Source organism: Ips typographus, linkage group LG2 (genome assembly GCF_016097725.1).
Source record: "Ips typographus isolate SLU linkage group LG2, UJ_Ityp_2.0, whole genome shotgun sequence".
NCBI classification, from domain to species: domain Eukaryota; kingdom Metazoa; phylum Arthropoda; class Insecta; order Coleoptera; family Curculionidae; genus Ips; species Ips typographus.
In genome coordinates this window covers 16,284,710-16,311,432 of record NC_138423.1, presented here as the reverse complement: position 1 = coordinate 16,311,432, position 26,723 = coordinate 16,284,710, and the positions used below count along the sequence as shown (strand labels likewise).

The following is a 26,723-nucleotide window of genomic DNA, read 5'->3' as shown; positions in this document are numbered from 1 at the left end:
AGCATTTCAAAGCTTTTAGACAGTTCTAAAAGCTTTTGCAAGGCATTTTGGAGCTTCTATAGTGTTTTGGAATGTATTTACTTTTTTTTAGACTACTTCAGGGGCATTTGGAAATTATTTATAAATTGATACTTACCCATTTTGCAACAGATAATTATTACAATTTGTAAATTAATCTATGCAAAATAAAACAATACAAAAAATATCAGCAAATAAGCACAAAAAACCTAATTTGGCACAAAAAGAAGAAAAAAGCCTAATTCCTAGAACTCCGGACTCTAATCATCACTATTTAAGGTTGCCCAGTTGGCAACCAAAAATTTCGAATAGTATTCAAATAAATAAAAAACAATTATTGTTTCACTTCAGCAATGTATTTAAATACAACGTACAAATCAAACTTACTCATTTTCTCCCAATTTATTACTCCCAACCAACAAACTACTATAACTAGTCTAAAAATTAACGTTTAATCATAAAAATCACTTAATTGACCTTACTATAGTATAACGGCAAGTTGTAATGTTATAATTTTAATCAGTCTCTGGTTTTTTATACTTACTATCTAGTTAACGTAACTACAAATAATGTCAACAAAGTGTATAGCAACTAGGTTTTAAATTATTAGAAAACATGTTCACAGCTTACTGGCAATCTGATTTGGTTATTATGACACGTCAGCATACCTCATTGAGCTTGTATAAATGGCAAGATTCTTATATTTAAATGATGCAGTTGATCTCATCATATAGTAGATTAGTCTAATTATTGAAAGGAACGTATTTGCTAAGTACCATACCTACTATTATAATACTAATTATTGCTGTTCATGGATGGTATAACAATCTGTTTAATTATTTCTAGTAAAATTCACCTGTTTGAAAACTTAAACTGCTGAAGATTGTATAATACAAATTAACATTTTATATAGGTTCAACTATAAGTTTAACGTTTAGTCATTTTCAACAAGTTTTCATAGTACCAGGCATGTATGATTAAGCTAAAAAGTGTAATAGCTAGACTAATTTGTTCTACATGGTCTTAAAGTTCTTTCACATTTATCAAGGATTTCATTAGGCAATGAAATAATAGGAATTGAGGTATACTCGGCGGCATTTTTGAGACACATACCACCTGGAATTCTTACTTTTGTTTTAACCAAAGTATATAAAGCAGATCCAGAAATCAGCGCCAATCCTCCTAAGCCTAACAAGTATTTGAGTATTTCTAGTGCTACAGGCATAAAATTACAAAGTAAATGTAACAGGAACGTTACCAAAGTTGGTAGTTCTAAGGTCGTAATTTCAAGCCAGAACAGTGGTACTTGTAATCCATTAAAAGGAACAGTTCCATGGTTACCAATTGTACGCCTAACGTCCAAATTGACTTGAATCCTCATACTTCCACTTAAAGGAACTCCAGCATCCGGTTGAATATTACAAAAACTTCCGTGTTTGTCTATACTTGGTTCCAAGCCATGGACAGTTTCCAGCATTTTAGGTTCAGCATTAAGAAAGTGTGGTTGTGATAAAGAAATCGGTATGTCGTAGTAACATGGAGCAATATTCTGGAATCCTTTCATGCATTGTTTCTTATAGCAGAAACATTTATTCTCCTCACTAACGTCAAACATATTGTCGGATAGTTTGTACTCGAACTGACGAAACCCTTCCTTTCCTACAGTGTCCTGGACAAAAACCATAGGAACTGGACGACAGAAAGCTTTACGGAATATCTTTAAAGTTTGGTTAACTCGTAAATTTTTAGGATAAATAGTTCCATCGAAAGCTCCTTCGACTAAATGGCATTTGGTGACTTCTTCTGGAGACAATTGTTCGTAGCCCCAATCTTTGAGTCCTGGTAAGTTATTCCATTTGACGATGTGGTAGTCGGCTAAATTTTCTTCTTCGGTAAGTAAATGTTGCACGTTAGACACGTATTTAGATGGATTGTTGACTATTGTAGCTACGTTGGCGTTGTCTCGACTCATCAACTACAAATAACAAATGCATAATGAATTAATTACTGCAGGATAAAAGATAATTTAGTTAGTAAACAAAAAAGTAAACTTTTTAGAAAAAAATGGTTAATTGTTGACCTAAGTTGGATTAGACTTTAGTGTAATTTTAAGTTCACAAATAATATGATTTGATTTCTGTAAAAAAGATTAAAAATAAGAAATGATACAGATTTTTATTGTGGCATCAATCATGACGCACTTAAATTCAAAAGGAGAAAAAAAATCTAATATAAAGAGAAAAAGCTGGACAGACAATAAGGGGAAACATGAAAACTGTTAGTCTATTAACTTCGGTTTATATACAGGATGTTCAGTCTCTTTCAGTTTCAAAAAATTTCCCAAAACACCTTAATCATTATTGATTTTGATAGGAGACATGCTTTGACTCCAGCTTCTCCGTATGATGAAGTCCTCCAACCATTCAAAATTTAATAGAGAAGATAAGCTGTTATTACAAAAATCAAAGAAGTAAAAAGTGTATTAAAAAAAGTCTGAATAAATGTTTCAGAAAAATTATTCATTACAATATTCATATTAGGTCAAGTCTCTGTGATGCAGTTTAGGTCAATGTGGTCCAAATAATTTGGCTATTTTATAGGTATAATGAACTGGACTTGCTAGATAATAAAAGTGAAGTTTTTGGTAACAAAATCAACGTTAGTCAAAAGAAGAAGAATTATTTCCGCATTTCTCTTTGCCAACAAAATTGAAACATCGTTGCTCTAGCAGAAAGTATGACATATTCCAAAAAAAAGTAAAAGTAGTTTAGAAATATTTAAATATACAAGGTGCCACAAGTTTGTATGTAAGTATATGAATCTCAAGAACGGTAAAGGATATAAAGTTGGTAAAATTGAGGAAAAAATTGCGCAATTTGGAGTTTAATAATATGCCGCTTTAAAATTTCAAAAATTTCAGGTACTTTCGTATCCGAATTAATTTTTTTGTTATTTTTTTTATTAGATAACTGAAAATCAATGATATTTTACTATTGCCACTTTTTCTCCTCTACAACATAGCAATATCATATTTGAGATTCGACGTTTCGGTTTTTTATCCACTCTCATTTTTCTTATGGACACCATATTGGATATTTACATTTTCGAGTAGAGCTTTTTTTTCTGATTACGATAATGTATAACATGATATGGTTCAATCTCGTAATTTTGGTAAAATAACTAAAATTCTCATTTTATTGGTGATGCAAAAATTAAGAAATTGACACATTGTCATTGCAACTTTTTTTTTCCTCCGAAACATGACAATGTACTTTTTTATAGCAAAATCAGAAAATACAATTTGTCCTGATTTAATCAATGTGTAACAATAATTCTTTATTAAATTTTAGTTTTTAGTATTGGTAATTTTAGTTAATAATTGTCGTTTTTTTAAATGAAGAATAGTCAAACGTTTTATAAAATAACACATTTGTTAGAAGATTTGTAAATTTTGGATATTGCAAAAACAGGGCGAAATAGACAAATTAATTATTGCAAATTGATTTTAGATAAGAGACAACTTTTTCCATGAAAAAACAACACTTTTGAAAAATTTTTAATATGGAAAAACAAATTAATGAAAACATTTGAAAACTCAAAAACAGAGTGAAAATTACAATTTTGTAATTTTATAGTTAATAATTTGAGAAATAATTACAGATGTTTTTAAATTCTTACCTAAAATAGGGTAGTAATCAAAAATTGTCATGTTTTAAATGGAAAAAAGTTGCAACGACAAAGTATCAATTACTTTGATCCCATCAACAATAAAAACATATTTGATATTTCTGCAAGATTGAACCATATCACATCATACATCACCGTAACCAGAAAAAAAGCTCTAATCGAAAATGTCAAAATCGTTCCAGAAAAATGAAGGTGATGATGGTAACTAAAAACCGAAACGTCGGATCTCAAACATGCTAAAGCCGCGTTGTAGAGGAGGACAAGTGGTAAAAAGTCATTTATTTTCAGTTATTTAATCGAATAAATTTACGAAAAAATAAAAACAAAATTTCGGGTTTTTTTGGATATTTCCGGACGCAATCGGAATTTTTTAAATGTTAAAACTGCAAAAGGTTAAACTCCAACCGTTACCGAGATCCCCATACTTACACACGAATTTGTGGCACCCTGTAGAACAGCGTAAAAACTTTGTTTTTTTTTTTGGTGATAGTTTAGACTATTAAGCAAATTGCTAATATAGTAATTACACTTAATTAAATAGTAATTTCTGTGCTACATATCAGACACATTAAGTTTAGGCAAAAAATTATTGTTCTAAAAAAATGCTTGATCGTTACTGCCATACTATATATTTATCATCAATTTCATATCTACTGATTATAAAATGAATAATGATATATCAGACATATTAATTACCGAAACTATAAAACCTATAATTTGGTTTACTAAAAATACATTTAATTGCAAATGCATTTCATTCCATAATTCGTTCTTGGTTTCGTTTAGCTAAAAGTGGTTCATGTTAAATAATTATTTAAGAACACGTTTATAAACATTCGTTTAACTGCAAATTAGCACCAATTTAAAAAAAAATCAGTTTTTAAAATTATACAACAATTTTATACCGTTATATGCATGCATTTAAGCAAAATGGTTTAAGAATACCAAAATCGAATACGCTTTTTGAAGCAATCACAACGAAAGCGACAATTCTGCTAAATAAGCACAGATGCCTGGAGTTATTTAACTTAAACAGCTACTGTTTACTTAAATGAATAATGATTTAATAATTAATGGTTTGATCAATTTTAAATTATTTTTCTTTTGGAATTTACAAAACTGACATAAAAATTAATCGGTTTTTCTACTGAATTCTTTATTCCGCAAAAGTTGACTAGTAAAATAATTTTTTTTTCGATTTATGATCAAAACTAAAATATTTCTCTCACCCTTTGAAATATCCCAAATGTATCAAAATCAATCCAGTGCGGCATAACTTTATTAGCATAAGTAAGCAGCTTGTCAGTATAACCCCACAAGTAGTCATGGACCGTTAAATTCAAAATTGGTTTCGATCCTAACGATCGACTAATTGAAGCAAATGCCAAACTTGGAAAGAATCCTTTCTCTGCTATAAAAGCTTGGAGTCCCTGAAAATCACAATAGAATTAAAAACAAATCTCATAAATGTAGTATAAACAGTCTTACCACCAAGGGTATGTTAGTAGTCATAATATAATCCAGATGAGGGTCTCCAACAGATTTATCTGGTTGAAACGAGAATTCCCGATGTGGATAATACTGCACAGTCCCATCCGTATCGTTAACTGTTGCATTCTCGTTTGTCAGGATTTCTCTAAATTTGTTTAAATGTTTTTAAATTACTTTATTCAGCTTATCAAATTTAACTTACCTATAAACATAAGGGCCTATTTCTGTGACGTTCATTTTCTCTTTTCCGCTAAGAAATTCTTTAACGTTTGTGATGTTAAACATGTAAACTTTGAGAAGAACTTCGTATGGTGGTGCCGTCCACAAATTGAAAAATATACTGCCCTCTGATAAGGACAACACCTAGAATAAAAGCGTATTTACTAGAAAATATTGTATATTTTATTTAAATCAAATCTATCACCGAAAAACTATTTCCTAATACAAAAAAATGACTTTCAACATTTTCGTGTTCATGGTTTCTATTAATGCGGACTTTAGAATTATTATTAATTTTTGGAAAACTTTGAAAATATACATAACTATTATGTTTTTTAGCAAATTACTTAAGTAAAGATATTAAATGAAAATAAAATTATTAGTCTACTTGTAATTGCTATTATTAATAAAAATTGTCGATATTAAAAAATTAGGAATACAGTTAAGTATTCCTGGAATAAATACTTCCCGTGCTAAATGGTACTAATAACAAAACTTGATAAATCTAACGAGTTTTATATGCAACTAAATTCAGACTTGACAAAAATTGCTTTTTTGAGTCGTATTTACAATAAGCCTTATCATCAATACGAAAATATGTACTTAAGTAGTGGTTTTACGCCCTACAATCGAATTAAATCAAAATAGATTTTGCCAATTTTTTACTAGCTACAGTGTTGATAATAAGAGAATCTAATTTTAATAAAATGCCAATTCCAAAAAACAATGCACTCACCATATTTACTATGGACTGTCGAGGATTATGTACAAACATCAGGAATGAGGTACAAAGCATTAGCAATCCAACTGCTGCTAAGGACATAACTCCTGAAAAACAAAACCAGTTTTGTATTAGAAAAAATTTATTTAGATTTTCTTCTTTTATAATTTGCGTAAACTTCTCGTTTATTTTGTCAAATTTGCTCGCTATGATTAAACTAAATGGCAAGAAAACAATACAGAAATTTTGGAAAACTTGTATTGCTACAACACATTATTTAGGGTAAGTCACTAGAAACAGTAAATTTCTACATCATATAATTTTTATAATCGTTTTCCTTCCATTTATTTCGTTTACCAACGACCTCATTGTAAATAGCTATTTACGCATAGTTTTCCGTTACGTAAGGAAGGAACCTCGTTACGCAAAGTTGTAAAAAAATCGCACAGCTGTAAAAAAAGCGCACAGTTTTAAGATGGGCCACAAACTATCGCTCTAATGCTGGGAAAAATTGATTTTGTTTACATTTCTTACTTTATCAGAGTATATTAGATGGAGATCATCGCGTAATGCATTGTTCATACAGTTTTAAGTAACTACCACTTCGTCTAGAATATTATCTGCAATAGCAAACACATCAAGTAATATTACTGAAAGTTTTCCCTTAATAACTGTAATGTCACCATAAATAATTATTTTAAGAACAACACTACAAATTATTTAAGTAGCATGATTTGTAATTTTTTTTTATTACGTTATTATTTTTTTCTTTAATGGCATAATACCTATGATTAGTACAAATATGATGTCAATACGTTGAAAATTTACTTTTTTAATGAAAAGTTACTCTGAATTATATGAATTGCGAAAACAGGACTTTCCATTTGGTCGTAGATAAAGTATAGTACGTCACACGTGCTCTAAGGCATTTTACGCACGATATGGAAAAAGTTTCTATTCTTATATTGTTTCTATTCTATAAGATCTTTTTCATTTTTACAGCACTAGTTACGTAATATATTATTAAAAGTTTATATGTTGTTTAATACACAGTTGCAAGAAATTAAGTGACATGATTGTCATTTCTCTAGAGGCGTTATTAACTTTTTGATTTTCAAAAATAAAAATAATAAGAAACATATTTGAAAGAAATCACTGTGATCAGCGTGATATGTTTTTAAATACCACGGTTACAACTTGAACAGATTTTCTCAAGCTTAACTGAACCAACTAGTGCTAAAGTGGTGTAACCAAATGATATGAATCTCATCGTAAAATCATTAGTAATTCCAATACATTTCCAGTTTTAGCATTATGTTGTATATCATTTAATTATACTTTTTATAATGCAATTATACTCTGAGATAAATGACTACAAGCAAACTCGTTATTTAGTAACGTAATTAAAGATTTTTCATTCGGTTAAAGCTGATAATATTATTTTAATAGCCCTACTATATTATTTGTATAAATCAGTTTGAGGATAAACGGGTAAGTGCAGAAGAATGATATTGCAAATTTAATGATCTGTCAAAAATGTCAATTTGTTATCAATATGTGGCTAACACATATTTGTTAATTATGCTATTAATTATTATAATTAGAAAGTTATCAAACTTGTAGCATAAAGGTGACACCAAAAATAAATTGGTTTATGATAGCTTAACAACACACTAATTTTAGTAAATGTAACAACTCGATATTTATAATAAAGTTGATTTAATGATTGTAAATGAAAAAAATTGTTAGTGTGCTTTTTATGATAAAATTGATTGTTCCACTGACAGATTTTGTATGTATTTATATTCTATATAGAAGTTTAAATTTGTTTGTTACCTGTGCAATAATGATCACGTAAAATAACTAGTTTGTTCCACATTTTGGTCTAGACATGTAGACAACATTCAGTACGAAACTAATATGACTTGATCAAATACTTAATATCCATAGTTTTACCAGCAGAACTGCATAGAATAATAATTAATTACTTATACTATTTGTTTTTCTTTAATGACCTTGACAATTGGTTCAAACATTCGAACAAAAAATAACTAGTTATTATTTTTTCATTTATATTAATTGCTACCCGCCGGAATTACAATGACTTTCTAAAAAAAGCGATATTGCGAATTTACTTTGTTCGTTTGGACACCTTATAACTGTATTTTACACCTTACTAATACCCCATAATTCCACCATATAAACAAGTTTGCTTTTTTACGTTGCAGTACTGTTAAGTTGTAGCAAGTTGACAACATGGCAATAAATTATGGAAAGTTGAAATTAGAAAAAGCTCAAAATATGTTACTAGGTTACACAATTCGGTTACGTTATTCATGACGATTTATTGACGTTTAATGGAAAAAACAGTAGATCACCAAATGACTTTATTACGTATAGAGTGCTTCATTACACCAAACAAGCTTTATTATCAGAAAAAATTACAATTAAGTCGTAGAAACAAAGCAATAGTTCAAATACACATACACAAACATCAAAACAACTTATTAACACGTTCTAAATATAGTAATTAAAGTCGGACTACTTTATAACAATATGTACTTTTTAAAACTATTAAAATAAGAGTGTGTAAGGAAACTTAAGGTAGGTCACTAGTACAGGGTGGACCAAATTGGATGTACTTAAATGGGAAGTGCTCTTATTAATAGAGATAGGCAAAAACTGATGTCGCTGTCTGAAGGTCAAATTTGATAGAAAACCTAATGGGTTAGGTTAGGTTAGGTTAGGATACATTTCGACAACTGAAACTTTTTGAGTAGAATCCAGTCTATGAATAGTTTTTTTTTCTATTGGACACGGTTTTTGAGATACGAACATAAAAATTGTTTTTTTTAATGGAACACCCTGTATATCATTTCATTTTTCAAAAAAATATCTTAAAATTACCATTCTAATGACATTGATATTTGAAAATGTTTTTCTTTTTAACGATTTTTTTGTGCGTATCTCAAAAACCGTAGAATATGTCACTAAAGCTGAGTAGGAATTATTCCAAATACTGAACTAGCCTATGAAAAATGCCATTACTGTCATTAGTGATTTTTGACAGGTGTCATGTGACTACTAATATTATCAAAGAAGTGAAAGAACCTGAAAAGAAACAGTTAATAAATACTCATTCTATGAAGAAACATTATAAGAAAACGAAATAAAGGTAAAATTTCATGAATACTTTGTAAATCTAGATGTGCATAATAACAGCATTGTTCCTAGTTTGTAATAGGTCAAAAAAGAGTCTTCATCATGCTGCTTTTTCTTGACCAATCACAAACTAGCCACTGTGCTAATATTTAGGCAAATCCTACACAGACTTAGCTTAACATTAGAATAATTTCACTGCTATGTTTGTTAATGCTTAAGTTAATAAATTTCAGTATAATGCAACACATCAACAAAAAAATCAACATGGTTTTTCTTGCCAGTTTTCAACATTGAATGAATGCATAAATTGGCAAGGTCTTCTAATAATCTAACCTTGAATCTAGCAAACATTAAAAAAGTAAAAAATTTGGTGTTTATCTAGTATGTAGTATGGTTCAACTTATGAAGAAAATTACATAATTATCTGTACTTTTCAAATAAACTAAAAATTATGAATACTTACATGTTCAACATTAATTTCTCCTTTGTACATAAACTCAACAAGGCATTTAATGTCTATGTATTTCACATCTTTCATTATAACAATAGGGTCCTTTTCCTCAAACTGAGATAGAATTGTCTAATAGAAAAAAACTATTTACACTACTGAATTCTACGCGAATAGTTGCTGTAGAAATTTTAAGAATAAAAAATAATGCTCCTGAAAGTTATGAAGAAAAGTACAAATTTAGAGAAGCACCCTATATCTGTCAAACCGTGACAGATTTTAACCAACGTCATTAAGTTTTGTCATCAAATTTCAGCTTCAGACACCGACATCAGTTTTCGCCTATCTCCATTAATAAGAGCATTTCCCATTTAAATGTCCAATTTGGGCCACTCTTTACAGGGTGAGTCAACAATAGAGAAATACAAAAAAAAAAAGTTAAATACCAAAGTTTTAGAGAATATTGAGATGCATAGTATAAAATAACTTTTGGGTATACAGGGTGGTTCATAAAAGCGTGGCAGATATGAGTGAAAATATTAGTTTTTTTTTCAATTGAACCCCCTATTTTTCAACACATTTTTAGAATTTTTATGAAATTATAAAACTTTTTTGTTAATAATGTCATATACCTAAATTTAATCTCTCTGCGATTTATTTGCATTTTTTAAATTTTGAATTTTATTTTTTGTTAACAAAAGTAAAATCTGAACATTGCCTTTGAGATATCAGTTGAGTAAGAATAAACATTTAAAATTGTTGCCACTGACGTAAAAAATAAAACATTTAAGTTTTTTTTTATAAAATCACTTTTATACGCTGAGACTAACAAAAATAAATAATAAAAAAAGTAATAATAATTTTTAAACTAACTTACTTATTTTACATGTCAAAGTTTGGCAACATTTTGGTTTGTCGTAAGCAATTTAGTAAGTAAAAATTAAAAAAGTATAAATAAATCGCCGACTATTAATATTAGGTATGTATATGACATTCTTAATAAAAATTAAGGTGTTTCATAAAAGCTATCAGAAAAAAGAATAATGTACAGGGTGTTCTATTTAAAAAAAATCGAGATTTCTTAGTAAGTTTAATTAGTCAATGTATGTTTTAAAAAATTGAACGCCCTGTAGCATCTAACTCAAGTTTATTTGGATAAATCTTATTTGTCGCTCATGTAGAAAGTTTCCACCAAATATGAGTATTCTACATTTAGAAAAAATGGCGATACAGACAATTTTTCATAATAGTAAAAATTAATATTTTGCTGAAAAAATTTAAATATTAGAAAAACTATTAGGTTTAGGTACATTAATTACAAAAAAGTTTCAAAATTTCATAAAGAATCAAAAAATGTGTTAAAAATTAGGGGATTCTATTAATAAAAACTAATATTTTATCTCCCACGCCTTTATGGACCACCCTATATGTATATCCAAAAGTAATGGTTAAACTATGCATCTCAATATTCTCTAAAACTTTTGTATTTTTCGAAACTAATGAGATGACAACTTTACTCTATCCCTAACTCACCCTGTACACAAAAATAAAATAAAAAAATTAGTTTCACATTTAGATTAAGTTAGGTTAGGTTAGGTTTCATTTCTGAAAGAATATTATTGTTTTCGTTTAAAAGAGTTTCTGATCCTGAGCACTTGCAGTCAATTTCACCAGTTTAAGGTTATTAATATGTCTGCTACCCTGTAGTATACTGAAAAGTATTTAACAAACATGCACATGCACATGCACGTTTTCATACAAATTTAATTCAAAAAAAAATCAAGGCAAATAATAAAATTTAACGCTTTTTTTCGCAACTCTATGCAAATTAACTTCCTTACTGCTTTCCTTGAATTTTGCATACCAAACAAACATCAGCTGTGAATTTAAGCAATGTATTTAGGGTAATGCTTAATAAAATAATTTAATAATAAATTTCATTGAGTATAACAAGCACATTGAATAGAAAACTATGTTTGTACTAAGAAAAAAAGTTCTGCTATGAACTGGTCTGACAGTACACAAAAATAACTACTTGTACAACTTAGTAAATTCAATCTAACCGTTCAATTCGTTATAAATAAGTATTGTTCCAAACTATTTTTTTTTTAAGGTACAATGTCGAACTGTTACACCTCGAGATACCGAAAACTGCTGGAATTTTACCAACGTTTAAGTAAAAATATATTACAAACCTTGACCAAGTTACTAACCGACATCTTCCTTGACCGTCGACCATCGATTTCATGTAGGTATGGTCTTATTAATTGTACGAAAATTAATCGGTACACGAATTAACATAATTTACTAACGGAACTAGTAATTTTTTAAAGGTTGTTTATACGGTCGTTTTGATAATCAATATTATCTAGTGGATCGGTAAATAGTTTGAAGGTTACCTCTAAAGGATATTGTCTATGATACGTAATTAATAAAGCATACCAAAAATTTTGAATTGTTATCAAAATAAAGCTAGAATTACGGTGTCAGTAACTACCAATTTTTGTTATGATAGCGGGTATGGTAAAGTTGAAACTATAATAAAACTAAAGTCTTGGACACGAGGATATTTAGCTAGGTTATCTTTACTTCAAAAATTAAAGTAGCAAGAGCAGAAAAAAATTTGTATAGCCAGGATATCAACAAAAAATAATTATTTAAAGAGTTGATTACTCCATTTTCGTATTTCCCAAGTTAAAAGAGCATTTAAACGATTTGCAGCTAGTTAACTTTTCAGTTGAGGAATTACCAGAAAACTATTATTCAGAAGACTTTTTTGCATTTCCTATTTAGTTCTATTTGCACAATGAAACTAATCTATATTTAATTCTTCTGGACTATTTATTTGTGTTATGCTCGAATATGAGAGTATTATCTTTTATCTTCAAATAATTGTTTTTATTTTCAATTCCTGTAAAGACATTGTTTAAACTTTCAGATTTATTGAGATATTAAAATCTTAAAGAAGATGTTAGATTTCACAATACTTTTAACTAGAAACTTTAGGGTAATTGTTGCACATTAGACTTCCAGGTGAACCAGTTGTTATTCTTCATAACTTTCCACATAAAGAGAATACAACTTATTTTTCTTCTTTTATTATACATACTCTTGGATACAAATTTTACGGATGCTGTTAGCATTGAATTGAAGAACATGTCCATAAATATTAGGTTAAAAGTATACATGGTGTTTCAAATTCGATAGTTTTTTATTTCGAAAACTGTGATGACAAAACGTGTCACGTGATCTAGAAAAGACGTTGAAAAAATAGTTGGGGAACGATAAAAAAAGACAAAATAGCAGCCAAAAGTCACGTGATCCTTCACCAAATGACTGTGACAGAACAGAAAAGTAAAAAATTAAAAAAAAAGACAATTTAAAATGATTGGAAAAAAAATCACATGACATTGGAAAAACTGTTTGGAATAAAATTTGATCTTAAAAAAAAACAGGTCAAAAGTCATAATCATTAATTCTTAAAAAATGTGAAAAAATAATAATGGAATACCTCCAAGTTCAGCCAAGCGTAACTCGGTTATACAGAAAAATAAGGAAAAAGAATAAACGGGAAAATTTGTAGAAAATTTCACTCTTTACCAGATTGCGTTAGGGCACTTCTGCCTTAAAGGGCCTCCTTAGGGATTTATTCCCTAAAAACTGTACCAAAACAAAAAAAAATATTTAAAAAAATGCTTTTTAGCTTAATTATTCCAAATCTTCAGAAATATATAGGGTGTCAAAATGTTTAACGAACCTTTTTTGTGAAAAATAGCATTTTCAGCTTTTTGTCATTTTTCTTTATTATTTCATGTTTATGACTTACAAAAATCTTAAGATATTTATGTAAACAATTTGTAATTTACCAGTAATTTCCTGACAATTGTCATAAATTACAGAAACGCGTCTCGTTTCGAAAACTGTAAGAAAATTGTGTTAAACTGTAATTCTTTGCAAATTCTAGGCAAATTTTGACAGTTTTGACATTAGTCACAGATATCACGTAGTTTTTGGAAGATAATTTGGCTAGGCACGTGACCATTGTCAAAATAACTTTTGAGCACAGTTGACAGTCAGACGTATTGCTTGTCAAACCCACTGTAAGTAAGAAAATAACAGTTTAAAGCACATTTTTGAAATACCGATGAAATTTTCTATTCAATAACATTAAAAAACACACAACAAAATTTGGAAATTCAAGAAGAAAAGCGGTGTTAATTTTGAATTGCACGAAACATAGTTTGAAAAGACAGTCAGGGACAAAATGGCTTGTAAAACCCACTTGGAGTGAGAAAATGTCTATTTTAAGCACATTTTTGAAATCGTTATTAAATTTCCTAACCAACAACTTTAAAAAATATACAAAATTTGGTACAGTCAGTGAGAAAAGCGGTGTCAAAGTTTAAACTGCCAGAAACAATTTGAAAAGACAGTCAGGTACAAAATCACCTGTAAAACCCACTTGTAATGAAAAAAATACTGTTTTAAGCACATTTTTGAAATCCTCATTACATTTCCTAACCAATAAGTTGAAAGAACGCTACAAGAATTTGTAGAGTCAGGGCGAAAAGCGATGTCAAAGTTTGAACTGCCAGAAACACAGTTTGAAAAGAAAGTCTGGGACAAAATGGCCTGTAAAACACACTTGGAGTGAGAAAATGTCTGTTTTAAGCACATTTTTGGAATCCTCATCAAATTTCCTAACCAATAAATTGAAAAACATTACAAGAATTGGTATAGTCAGGGAGAAAAGCGATGTCAAAATTTGAACTGCCAGAAACACAGTTTGAAAAGACAGTCAGGGACTAAATGGCCTGTAAAACCCACTTGGAGTGAGAAAATGTCTATTTTAAGCACATTTTTGAAATCGTTATTAAATTTTCTATCCAACAACATGAAAAAATTCTTTAAAGTTTGATACAGTCAAGGTGAAAAGCGGTGTCAAAATTTGAACTGCCAGAAACACAGTATTTGTAATTTACCAGTAGTTTAAGACATAATCGTATTTTTGTCAAATATGTGATTTTTGTTGTTTGTTATACTAGTTTATGAAACACAATTTTACAAGAATCGGTTTAATTACTTAAATTTCTTTCCGTAACAACAGACAAATGTTATTTATTGCACCACTGCAATGTAATGTGTTAAAAATCTATTAACATAACAACGTTCTATATTTTATAGTGAAATCATCTTGTAATACATTTCTTACCATATACACTATTAGTTAAAAGAGTCACGGTCAAATCCGCAATTTATTGATAACTTTTTAGTAAACACATTGGTAAAAACTCCTTCCTACGTTTAATTAAATAACTGACAAGGCCTGATTCAACTGCATGTCAATATTATTACTAATATTACTGTAATGTTAATTTTGTTCTTAATTCATTCCTAAGCTTAACGGCAATGACATAAAAAAAGAGGCAAACGTAGATTTTTACCTTGATTAAAAAAAAATGGGGCAACAAAAGTGGAAAACATCTCATTTGGGAAAGGCCAAGAAACTAAGTTTAGTTGCAGCTTGATACTTTAAAAAATGCAACATATTTGCATAACATGATAATGAGACATGCACAAGAAAATAAAGTGTTATAAAAGTTAAAAATGTTTTAGTTTATTTTAAAAACTAACTGAGGTCAGCTTTTACGTCAACAAATGGGTTCATCCACCTTTGGTAGCATCTTATCCCATGGACAAGCCGGCACTACTAATGCCAATACTACAGCAAGTGAACAAGAATTTAATTATAAACCTGTTATCCGTTGTCAGTAAATTGTTAAGGTTTAAAATTAAAGAAAATCTATCAAGTTTTGTATTTTTAACTTTGTGATTTTAAAAGATTAGAAACAATCCCTAAGAAACTCTTTGCATGAAACAGCTGGTTAAAAATATGGACAAAAAGCATAGCAATAAATTTTCTTGAAAATACATTATGCCTATATTTGTGACTAATCAAATTACCTAAAACCTAACTTGCATATGTGAGTTTAAAGTATTAGTCACTAACTAAGTAACCACTATTGTTACTGGGCCCAATTAAAGCACATCAACGTCCAAAGCAATGAAAGTAAGTATATCAATGTCAAAAAATTGTGTCTTTCACTATTAACGTATTTGTTTTTATTGTTTTTAGTCAGTTTAACTGAATCGTTTAAAATAATTGAAAGGGGAAATACCTGTGGACACTTAAAGCAATTTACAGTTCAAAGTTATTATGGTCTGGTATTTTATGTAAATTTACCTGCCAAGGACCAAAAAAAAAGTAAAACAAAAATTATGTGAACACAAGTGGGATTTTGCGCTTGTGACGTCAAAGCAGTACTAATCATCATGTTTATTACGTAGGAAGAAGACATTAATGGCACATAAATAAATCCAAGTAGTGTTATTAAATTTAGGAATATGACAGCTTTGAAGCTATTTTTGCTAAGCGAAACTTTAATGGCTTTCATGAATATCTGCTTACTTGAGAAATGACAGATTGACAATTATTTCGATTACAAACTAGTATTTTCTCTATCGTCCCTAGTAAGTTTATGTGAAATAGAGTACAGATAAGTAAATATGACGTATGATATGCAAAAGGTACATTGAGTATGCTTTAGAGAGAACTTCCTTAATTTCCAACATGCTAGCAAATGATAATTTTTACATTTTCTCTTATACGTAACTCTAGTAATTGAATAATAAATTAGAATGGCTTAATTTTTACACTTGTTTGTTTTTCAGGATACACAAGCGGGGATCACACTATAAAAAGCTTAAGATGCACGAGCTGTCAAATTTCGACATATTAAGTAGGACAGTCAAAATTTATTTTAATTTTCAATTGCTCTTAAAAATGTATATATCATGATATTTATGATATTTAACTACGTCTATACCATATTGTTTAGTTATTTACCACTTTATAACTTTAGTCTGATAACTTTTTATGCACGTCACAAAATGTAAAAAGTAAGAAATGCCTTAGTATAGTTCAGTTCAGACAAGTTTTAAAAATTTAATATGGTAAAAAAGAACGAAGACATATTTTAACGTCTAAAAGGAAAACTGTTTTGCTTTGCTAATATTTCTACCAAATAAAACAAGAAGAATTGAAAGGAGAGTAGAAAAGAAAAAGGAACGTTGCCAAGAAGAGTTGAAAGGAGAGAAGAAAAATCGTCAAATGTGCAAGACAGAACAAAAAAATGCACAATAAATTTTTTGTCAAAAATGTTATTGATAAGAGAAGCATTCTGATTAATGATCCGTTCACTTAATCATACAAAGTCGTAACTTTAACTTTAGCTATAGTAAACAACGTATGATTAATACCTTTTTTGTTTGAATGTAATTAATTAATTAGTTGTCAATCTTCCTCATATTTTTTACTATTTCCGAGTTTTTTAGGAGCCAAATATTGAAATTAATTTGAAATTTACATACAATGTGACCATAATTAATCCATGTTATATAAACGTCAAAGCCAACAAAACAATAAAGAAAGAGATACTAATATCAAGTATAGACAAAAGGAACGCCTGGATGACTGAAGAGAAACTCCAAATGAATGGAACAAAGAAGGAAGACCAAAATGAATAATGATATGAACAGATACAGATCCATTCACAACCAGATTAGGAGAAAAATCAGAGAAGCAAAAGAACTCAAAGACAAGTGCAAATAGCACAATCAAAGCACGACACATTTGATGTGTATAAGGAAATCAAGGAAATAACAGAAAAATCTAAGAATAAATTAACAAGAAAAATTGAAAATGAGCAAGGCGAAATAATTGTAGTCATCGAAAGGATTACGTGAAAAAATTATCCTCAAAACAACAAATAACAAACGGCATAACTACTATCATATTCAATGAAATATACAACAAGTTTATAGTTTTTGACTATGCACTGACTACAGAACAACACAGTTTGGATTTATGAAGGGACTTGGAACAAGAGATACTCTTTTCAGTGTACAGGTGCTTCTTCAGCGTTGCAAAGATATTGTTAGGTGTATGCTTGTTTCATTGATTATCAAAAAGCGTTCAGCAAAAAAAGTTCGGCATATAGTGGACTTGACGGTAAAGACCTACGCATAATTAAGAACTTATACTGGAATCAATCAAGTTCCGTTAGAATTAACGAGGCCAAAACAGAGAAAATGCAGATTTTAATAGGAGTACGCCAGGGATGTATATTGTCTTCTCATTTTTTCAAGAAGGCTTAGAATACAGGGAAGCAGGAGTTTGTTTGGCAAACCGGGGGGCAGCGCCCCAGAAACGTATAGGCCTCCTGTATGGGCCCGTCACGTCCTGGTTGTTGGTAGGTACAGCAGTCTAGTCGACTTTATAAAGCCAACCAGTCTGCTAGGTCTTAGCTCCTTGATTGCCCTGGGCGTCATTATTAGACTGCCCCAGGAATGTTGTCCTCGAACGAGTGAAGGCTGGACACCACATTAAGATGTGTCCTGCCGACTCTTCCTCTTCCAAGCATCCTCGACAAGTAGGATCTTCGGTTATACCCATCAAGTACTGATGCCGTCTCATCTAGCAGTGGCCAGTCAGTAGGCCGGTTTTAAGTTCTCTCTGCTTAGTTTCAGCAGGTATTTCGTATTTTTAACTGATGAGTTCTTTGGCCTGCCTCATACCTATGACGGAGTCCCAGCGTTCTTGAAACAGCTTCTGGGCTAAAGATGTTAGGCTCTGGGCCAACAGGCACTCTGAGTGCCCAGTTTTGCCAGTCGATCCGCCTCTTCATTTCCCGGAATAGCAGCATGTCCTGGAACCCACACAAGACGTATGGCGTTCTTTTGGGCCGGCTTTTCCCAGGTTATTTTGCACTCCAGAACCAGAAGTACTATTAGATGACGAACAATTTTAGATATGCCGATGACACCATCATATTTGCAGACACTGCACAGGAACTGCAGCTGTTATTGGACAGGGTAGTTGAAGTAAGTAAGAAATATGGTCTAGAAGTCAACACCAGTAAAACAAAAATCATGGTAATTAGTAAAGAAAGAATTGGAAAAGTACAGTTTACCATCAATGGGAAAGCGGTAGAACGAGTGTTAACCATATCTTGGCACAGTACTAAATGAACAATGGGACCCTTCTCAAGAAATAAAAAGAAGAATTACAAAAGCAAGAACAGTTTTCAATCAAATGTCCAAATTATTCAGGACACATAATTTAAATTTAAAATTAAAACTCAGACTGCTCCGATGTATTCTCCATATTGGACCTTGACGGAGGTAACAGCAAAGAAACTGGAGGCATTCCTGTTGTGGATATACAGAAAAATCATCAAAATATCATGTGTGGACGAAATATCCAACACCCGAATACGCCAAAAACTAAAGAAGAAATAATATCCACAATAAAACCTAGAAAATTAGAAAATCTGGGGCGCATATTGAGAACCAAATAAAAATTATTAAAATGCATCTTACAGGGAAAAATACAGGACAAGAGGACGAATCTCCTGGCTAAAGAACTTAAGAACTTCTAGTTTGAAACAACCACCACAGGACTATACAAAGAAGCAACCAATAAACATTAAAATATGAAAGTTATACGAGCTTATAAGCCCTGGTCCAATGGAATTTCTTCCTGACGTTTCGTTCACATCTGCGGCGGACATTATCAAAGGAAGCAGGCATTGGACGACGGCTTATAAGCCCGGATAACTTTCATATTTAAGATTCATTCATTTCATAAAATTATCATTGCTAGAATGATTGCCAACATTCGGTAACGGATAGGAACTAAAAGAAGAAGGTACAAACTTCTCAAACAATCAATTTTCTCTTTTATTATTATATTGTTCATTTATGACGAACCAAAAAACTAACCAACTCACTGTATAGTATTAAACTCATACTACGCAGAGTGCACCATTAATCTCATGCATGCAATAATGAAAATTTAAGTAAATTTTTTAAATGACATTTTACAATGTTATTTAAATTTAACCTTGTTCTTTTTACAATCTACATATTTATGAGGTTATCTAACTGTAATTAATTATTGAATAGTGCATCTTTAATTGTCATTTTACTTCAGATATAAGATTTTATTATTCATAATAAATTCTTAGTACATCCAGCTATTACAAAACATTATATTTGTTGGTCTTATCGTAAGTGAATCCAATATTTTCTTTGACAAATTTGTTTTGACCTACTAATTAATTTAAATACGTAAATAATAAGATCCGTTTCTACGAGTGCTTTGACATTCTTAGATTTTGTAATTTTTGGGTGATAATCCGAAAGGTTACAAAACAACACATGATAAAATTTACATAAAAAAAAAAATTGTAAAACTTCTAGTTGTTACGGAATTTAATTGCCTTTAATTTTAATACTTTTGCATTATAGGCTGATAAGCGAGTAAATTGCAAAATTACAAGTAAACAACTTAATTGCTATTATATATTATATAATATAATAATGGGAAGCAATTACTTCAATGAAGCGCTCGGAAATAGGTCAACAAATCATTTTGCATGTAAGAACACTTGCAGATCATAAAAGACAATTTTGTCTGCATATAAAGTGATTATGCAGTATCCTTATTAACGCACAAAAACCTTAATCTCTTGAGTGTCGGCCCCCATTTTATTCAAATAGCTCCATCAAAACGGAAGTCAACGTATAAACAACAAACTATTCGGAGAATTTTTAATGTGGTTATTATTTAGTGTTTTGATGACATTCAGTAATAACCCTGAGATAACATCTGATAATTATGTCTGTCTTGTGTTTTGACAGCAGGCAGACTTTCCCGTTAATATTTCATAGATGAATTGCGTTTTTATAATACAGCATTACGGAGATAATGAAATTAAAACTAGCTTCCGTTGTTGTTTAATTAACCATTCCAACCACAAAATGTCAATTAATATTCTAAATTGCTTTGTGATTGTCTATTCATAAACGCGGTATTGTAAAGTGTATCTTTGACCGAATTTCTTTGAATACAGACGCTTAACCTAAATTTTAAAGTCGTATGCGATCAAGTTAATTTAACTAGATCATTTGGAGAGTCCAATGTGCATTTGTCAATACGCAAAAAAGGAAAAATGCTAAAGTAAAAGGAAATATTTCCGAGTTTTTTTAAACAATAACAAGAAAACTGTGACTTAAGGACAAGCACGTAAATTAGTGCGTCGAATACTTTTTAAGAAATGTATCTAATAAATTGCAGAGATTTAAATCTAAACAGTTTCACGACATTTTATGGTGATGGTTTTGGTTTCTGAAGTTACTGAATAACGCCTTTAGTAAAAACTACTAAGCAAGGCTAAATTTGTAATTCAAAATTTTGAGATAGAATAATAGTTTGAAACTCCTACACTAGGTAAAGGAATTTGTACTTCTTTCAGTTTTCATAAGCTTTATGCTTTCCTAAGCTTTAAGCTTTCCTAATAATCTAATAATACTAAGACGGATCTTCGGGCCACTAAAAATGAGATATGGAGAAGAAGTTATAATCATGAAATCTACCAACTTTTCAAGCAGGCACCTATCTCAGAATTCGTCAGACTACAGAGGCTACGATGGGCAGGCCACGTAGTAAGAATGCCGGATAACAGGCTACCAAAAAGGGCCCTCAATCGTAGGATGCAGGGCAGAAGACCAAAAGGGAGACCACGGAAAAGATGGGATGATGGAGTGACCGAAGACGCTCAGAACTTGATAGGTGTCAGAACCTGGAGGAGAGCGGCGTTGGATCGACAGTGTTGGAGGTGGAAGATAAAGGAGGCCAAGGCTCAATTTGGGCTGTAGCGCCATTGGAGAGAGAGAATAATCTAATAATAACTCGTAGCAACTATCAAGAGATAGATTAGAACCTTACGTAATTATCCAGAACATCATTTGTACAGCTTTTGTGGAAAAAGTTTCACCTTTTTTCACCAAAAACTAATGGACATTATTTAAAAATGACAAAAATGTCTACCTGGGTTATTGTTCTTTTACTTTAAAGTAATTCAAAAAGATGTAAATCTGGTCATCTGAAAGGTTTTCGAGTTAATTTTTGACACTGAAAATAGTCAAAAAACAGGATTTTTTAACTAATATTTACTGACGATCAATTTTTTAGACTATAGGTAAATTGAACATTCAAGACTTGTGAGAGTAGTCTAAAGAGTATTTACTATTAGGAATAGCGTTAACATTTATTTTTTTAAAGTGCATTCCATTATCGAGTGTCTGAAACTGGATTTGAAGCACTAAAAACAGTGCGGAAATCAAGACAAAAAATAGTCTAAGAGTTGACTTTTAAGGCTAGAAGTGACTTTACTAAGACAAAAGAGAGTTCAAAAGTCTATTTTCAGGACTTTATTTGGTGTACAACTCAATTTTCTGAACTAAAACAAGTCTAGAATTCAATTAAACACTGGTAACAGTCCAAATTTAATTTTCGGACTAATTCAATTCTAGAAATTCGTTTTTAAGACTAATATCGTAGCATTTCGTGCCAACTTTTTGTACTATTACTGAAAAGTCTTAACTGTAATATCATAAATAGTCTTAAACTCGTTTTTCAGTCTGGAAACAGCCTTTAAGCGCTAAAAACAGTATTTTAAGATAAATGCTCGAATTTTTAACACTGAGAAGTCAATTTAATAGTGACAAAGCTTGAAATGGCATTTTTAAGTCTATGGAAAATGTAAAAATTGTTTTCTATATCAGTTATGTCAAAAAGTTGGCAAAGATAGCCTTGAAACTAGATTTTACAAGCTGAAAGCAGTTTTAAAGGACTAAAAATAGTCCAGAGTTCAAAGAAAATGAAAAGCAAAGTAAAAAAAAACTTGAAAAGTTAGTCTTCAAGTCAATTTTCATAATATGTCAATAATCTGTATTTAAGACTATTTTCAAAACAAAAATATAGAATATTGCCTCAAATTATGAAAACTTATTTCAAATTCTAAGTTCTAAGTCACTTTTTGGTGTCCGAGTCAATTTTTACTGTGCGTTGGAACCTTCCTGGAGTAAAATAAAAAATTGCACTTTTTGCAAAAATATTATGTTTTTATTTTTTGAATGATTGTAACTCTTTTATTTGGACTTTTATAGATTTTTTTGAAAAATGAAAAATTTTAAAGTTCTTTTTTTGTACTTATTTTACCTAATTTAAGGTTCTTTGGTATTAATATGCCCTTTGCTGTGCATTGGAACCCTCCTGGAGCAAAATAAAAAATTGCCATAATTGCAATTTTTGTAAAAAAGTTTAAATGTTTGAAATTGTAGTCAAAAATTTTAGAGAAAGTAGTTTTTCATGTCTACCAGTCAATTTTCAATACTAAAATCTGAAAACTATAAAAACTGTCTTTCAATTTCTCTAGAAATTATAGAAACTGGCTACAAAGATTTTTTAAACTTCTTAAGTAAATTTTCACCGTTTCCAAGACAATTTTTAAGTTGGGTTGGGCTGGTTTTCGGTCTTTGAACGTAATAACTCAATGATTTAGTAAACGAAGTTTTAAAACAGAATTTTTATGAGAGATGTCATTTTTGAAAAATATCCAGTGACGTAGAAAATAAGGCAAAAAATTTAAACCATCTTCCTGTACCAATCTACGCCACTGGACAATTTTTACAAACGTCATTAACATCACATATTGAGTATTAAATCTGACAGTTATGACAAGAAGGCTGTATTTCTCTTAGGAACCATTTTACAAGGAAAATGACATAATGCGTGTCAACTTATTTTTTTAGGGTGAATTTTAAAACTGGGCCACCCTGTATATCAAAACCTCTTAGTTTACAAACATTACTTTTTAAAAAAACTGGCTTCACAATCGCTATTTTTTTAATTCTCTTCCTTCCAACATTGACAGTTTAACTAATTAAATAAATTGATTTTGAACAAATAACCTGTCAATTTGGGCAAGCAGATCATGGAAAAACCTACAACTTTTTTAATGTTTGATCAATCCGATCAAATATAACAGCGTAATCTCACGATGTAAGTTATAAAATAACTATTAGTTTTTCATATTCAGGGGGACAACCCAAATGTGAAGGATTTTACATAATTTAACAACAATTTATGAGCTAACCTAGGAACCACACATCATCCTTGTCAACTTGTTTGTTCTCGTCAACAGCATCAAAGCCTTCAAGTTCTTAAATTTTAATCACCTTCTCAATATAGGTCGATGTGGGTTTGTCCAATTTTTTCGGCTGCCCTTGCTGTACTGATTAATGATTGAATCACTCAATGTTAAGGTTGGTCAGTTTATTTTTTCAACACTGAATACATGTTTAAATCGTATGTTTTCAGTTGTTGTTTTTTTAGGAAATTTTCCTGTACAGTATATTTAAATTAATGCAGGTGTTGACACAGTATTTAAAAGTAGTTTTTGTGAACTCCTAGATGTCAATAACAAGGTGCAAGCTGTGAAATAATTTACGATACCTGAGAGAATATTAAAATTTGCATATTTCATCTAACGTGTATTTCAAATAAAAGTAAACCTATTCAGGAAATGTTTTCTCCTAACCTAACCTAACATTCACTTGATCGGAAAATGGTTTTAGGTATTTAGTTTTATATAGATTCAGCATTTATAAAAGGCTTATTTGAATTTTGTTGTACAATATGGAAGACATTGGCTTTAGAAACGAATTTATTTCAACGTTAACCCATCGTTTTCTGAGGTAAATAAATTAAGAATTCATGAAGACAGGCAGTTTGATAAGTGATGTAAATTTTGTGACGTAATGTGGAAAATAACTAAATTTCGACGTTTTATAAGCGATATATGATTTTCCAATAATACGATTTGTATACTGATCGACAATATGTACACATTATATTCGTAAGGATTCAAAATATTCGTAAGGATTCAAATTCTGAAAATGGGATTTATTTAATTTTTGAATCAGGTTTGTTATTGAAAATAAATACAAATTTCATGTTGGCAATATTTATCATCAAGTATAATAATTTTTCATCAAGTATAATAATTCGATACAGCAACATTTTTGGCAATATTTAACGGCCTGTATCTCCGAAATGCTAAATTTAATAAAAAAAATGTCTTAAAAGCCCGTTTTAGGTTATTTGTTCAAGATCAATTTATTTAATTAGTTAAACTGTCAATGTTGTAAGGAAGAGAATTAAAAAAATAGCGATTGTGAAGCCAGTTTTTTTAAAAAGTAATGTTTGTAAACTAAGAGGTTTTGATATACAGGGTGGAGCAGTTTTAAAAGTCACCATGAAAAAATAAGTTGACACGCATTAAGTCATTTTCCCTGAAAAATGGTTCCTAAGAAAAATACAGCCTTCTTGTCATAACTGTCAGACTTAATACTCAATATGTCATGTTAATGACGTTTGTAAAAATTGTCCAGTGGCGTAGATTGGTACAGGAAGATGGTTTAAATTTTTTGCCTTATTTTCTACATCACTGGATATTTTTCAAAAATGACATTTTGTAAAAATTCTGTTTTAAAACTTCGTTTACTAAATCATTGAGTTATTACGTTCAAAGAATCAAAACCAACCCAACCCAACTTAAAAATTGTCTTGGAAACGGTGAAAATTTACTTAAGAAGTTTAAAAAAATCTTTGTAGCCAGTTTCTATAATTTCCAGATAAACTGAAAGACAGTTGTTATAGTTTTCAGACTTTAGTATTGAAAATTGACTCGTAGACATGAAAAACTACTTTCTCTAAAATTTTTGACTACAGTTTCAAACATTTAAACTTTTTTACAAAAAGTGCAATTTTGGCAATTTTTTATTTTGCTCCAGCAGAAGGATTCCAATGCACAGCAAAGGGCATATTAATACCAAAGAACCTTTTTGACTCACATTGAGTTCTTCACCAATATACAGGGTAAAGAATAACCTTGAATATTAGATGAGCCTGTTCAAATCGAGGTTCTCGAACAACTTGCAACTTGCACCAAACTCAACATTGTCCTTCCGTCAAGGAACAAATTCAACTGGAACAAGCATTGAATGAAGATAATGATCCAGACCGACGAATTGAATATTGTGAAGTAATCTTCATTCTTTGCAATATCAATCGACACTAACATTCATGCAATTTTTAGTAATTTTGCAGTACATTCTGGGTTGCAACTAGAAAGATTGATGTCATTGAAAATGACCATGTATCTCAAAAATCATATTTTAAATAAAAATTACTTGGTGTAGCTGGGGTGTATTTTATACAAGGTTCCAGTACCTTTAATAATCTTTCCCCATGATACGGTAGACGTTTTTTTGGATTTATTCATTGTCGGGGTAATTTTCAAGAAATTATCAATTACAAACACCGCTGGGTACAGGTAAGCTTATTACTCAAAATCCAATTAAGATAAACTGTTACAAACCATATAACATTTAAAGAAAACTAAACAATCTCTCAGCTAATTTTATAATATCATAACTAATGACATAATTAAACCACCGATGAATAATAATTACATACTCAATGTCACCGATTCATAACATACAGATATGGTGTGAACACATTATTATTATCTTATTATTATTTATTTCCGTTTCGTATTCTATAATTTAGTTTATCTATTATTGCATTAGTTAATAAACAAAACTTTAATCCTAATTTTTACAGACAAAGTTCATAATTTATTCTCCAGATATTATTTAAAGGATTTTTTATTTTAAATTCCAAATTTCAGTTTCTTGAAGAAAAAATTGTTTATAACACTGACCTTTCTTTACTCCATAACGCAACTCCATTTCCTGGATTGATCAACTGGAAGCTTTCAAAATTCAAGCTCAAAAGTCACTAACTCACAAAGTCTTCAAGTAACAGCAACAATTCACTTTTACACGCGCCACAACAATGTTTTATTCGATCGGACACTTGTTCAATGATAACATGTTTCCAGTGCACAGGGTGTTTAATGTTTATCAGTAAATGATGGAAAGAGTGCTTTTTAAAATCTAGCGCTAAATTTGCGCAATGGTGGGGAAGGAAATGCAACAGGGTAC

General features: G+C 30.2%; 1 protein-coding gene and 1 long non-coding RNA gene across 5 annotated transcripts; one reads left to right on the top strand and one right to left on the bottom strand.

Annotated features, from left to right (window-relative positions):
- Positions 1–352: 352 nt before the first annotated feature.
- LOC145723946 (scavenger receptor class B member 1-like) lies at positions 353–26,723 on the bottom strand. 3 transcript variants are annotated; one of them, XM_081971982.1, is made up of 6 exons: positions 26,441–26,722; positions 6,152–6,243; positions 5,399–5,559; positions 5,194–5,341; positions 4,935–5,135; positions 353–1,993 (listed from the first exon to the last, which is right to left on the bottom strand). In XM_081971982.1, exons 1-6 carry the CDS (start codon positions 26,466–26,468, stop codon positions 1,022–1,024), a joined length of 1,602 nt encoding a protein of 533 aa, XP_081828108.1. In that variant the 5' UTR covers positions 26,469–26,722; the 3' UTR covers positions 353–1,021. The 3 variants fall into 3 exon arrangements, with proteins under 3 accessions (XP_081828108.1, XP_081828107.1, XP_081828110.1); XM_081971981.1 differs by lacking the exon at positions 26,441–26,722 and adding an exon at positions 7,973–8,092; XM_081971984.1 differs by lacking the exon at positions 6,152–6,243 and having other exon boundaries at positions 26,441–26,723.
- On the top strand, positions 9,223–16,628 carry LOC145724815 (uncharacterized). Of its 2 annotated transcripts, none has more exons than XR_014177093.1 (3): positions 9,223–9,311; positions 11,860–11,994; positions 16,479–16,628. It is a non-coding gene; the product is annotated as an uncharacterized LOC145724815 (long non-coding RNA). The 2 variants fall into 2 exon arrangements; XR_014177094.1 differs by having other exon boundaries at positions 11,860–11,998.

Bases quoted from the DNA above. Each gene is read 5' to 3' on its own strand.
- LOC145723946 (XM_081971981.1), bottom strand. From the start codon at position 8,015: ATGTGGAACAAACTAGTTATTTTACGTGATCATTATTGCACAG. The intron at 6,244-7,972 runs GTAACAAACAAA...TTTGTTTTTCAG, and splicing joins ACGTGATCATTATTGCACAG to GAGTTATGTCCTTAGCAGCA. The intron at 5,136-5,193 runs GTAAGACTGTTT...TGTGATTTTCAG, and splicing joins CTACTAACATACCCTTGGTG to GGACTCCAAGCTTTTATAGC.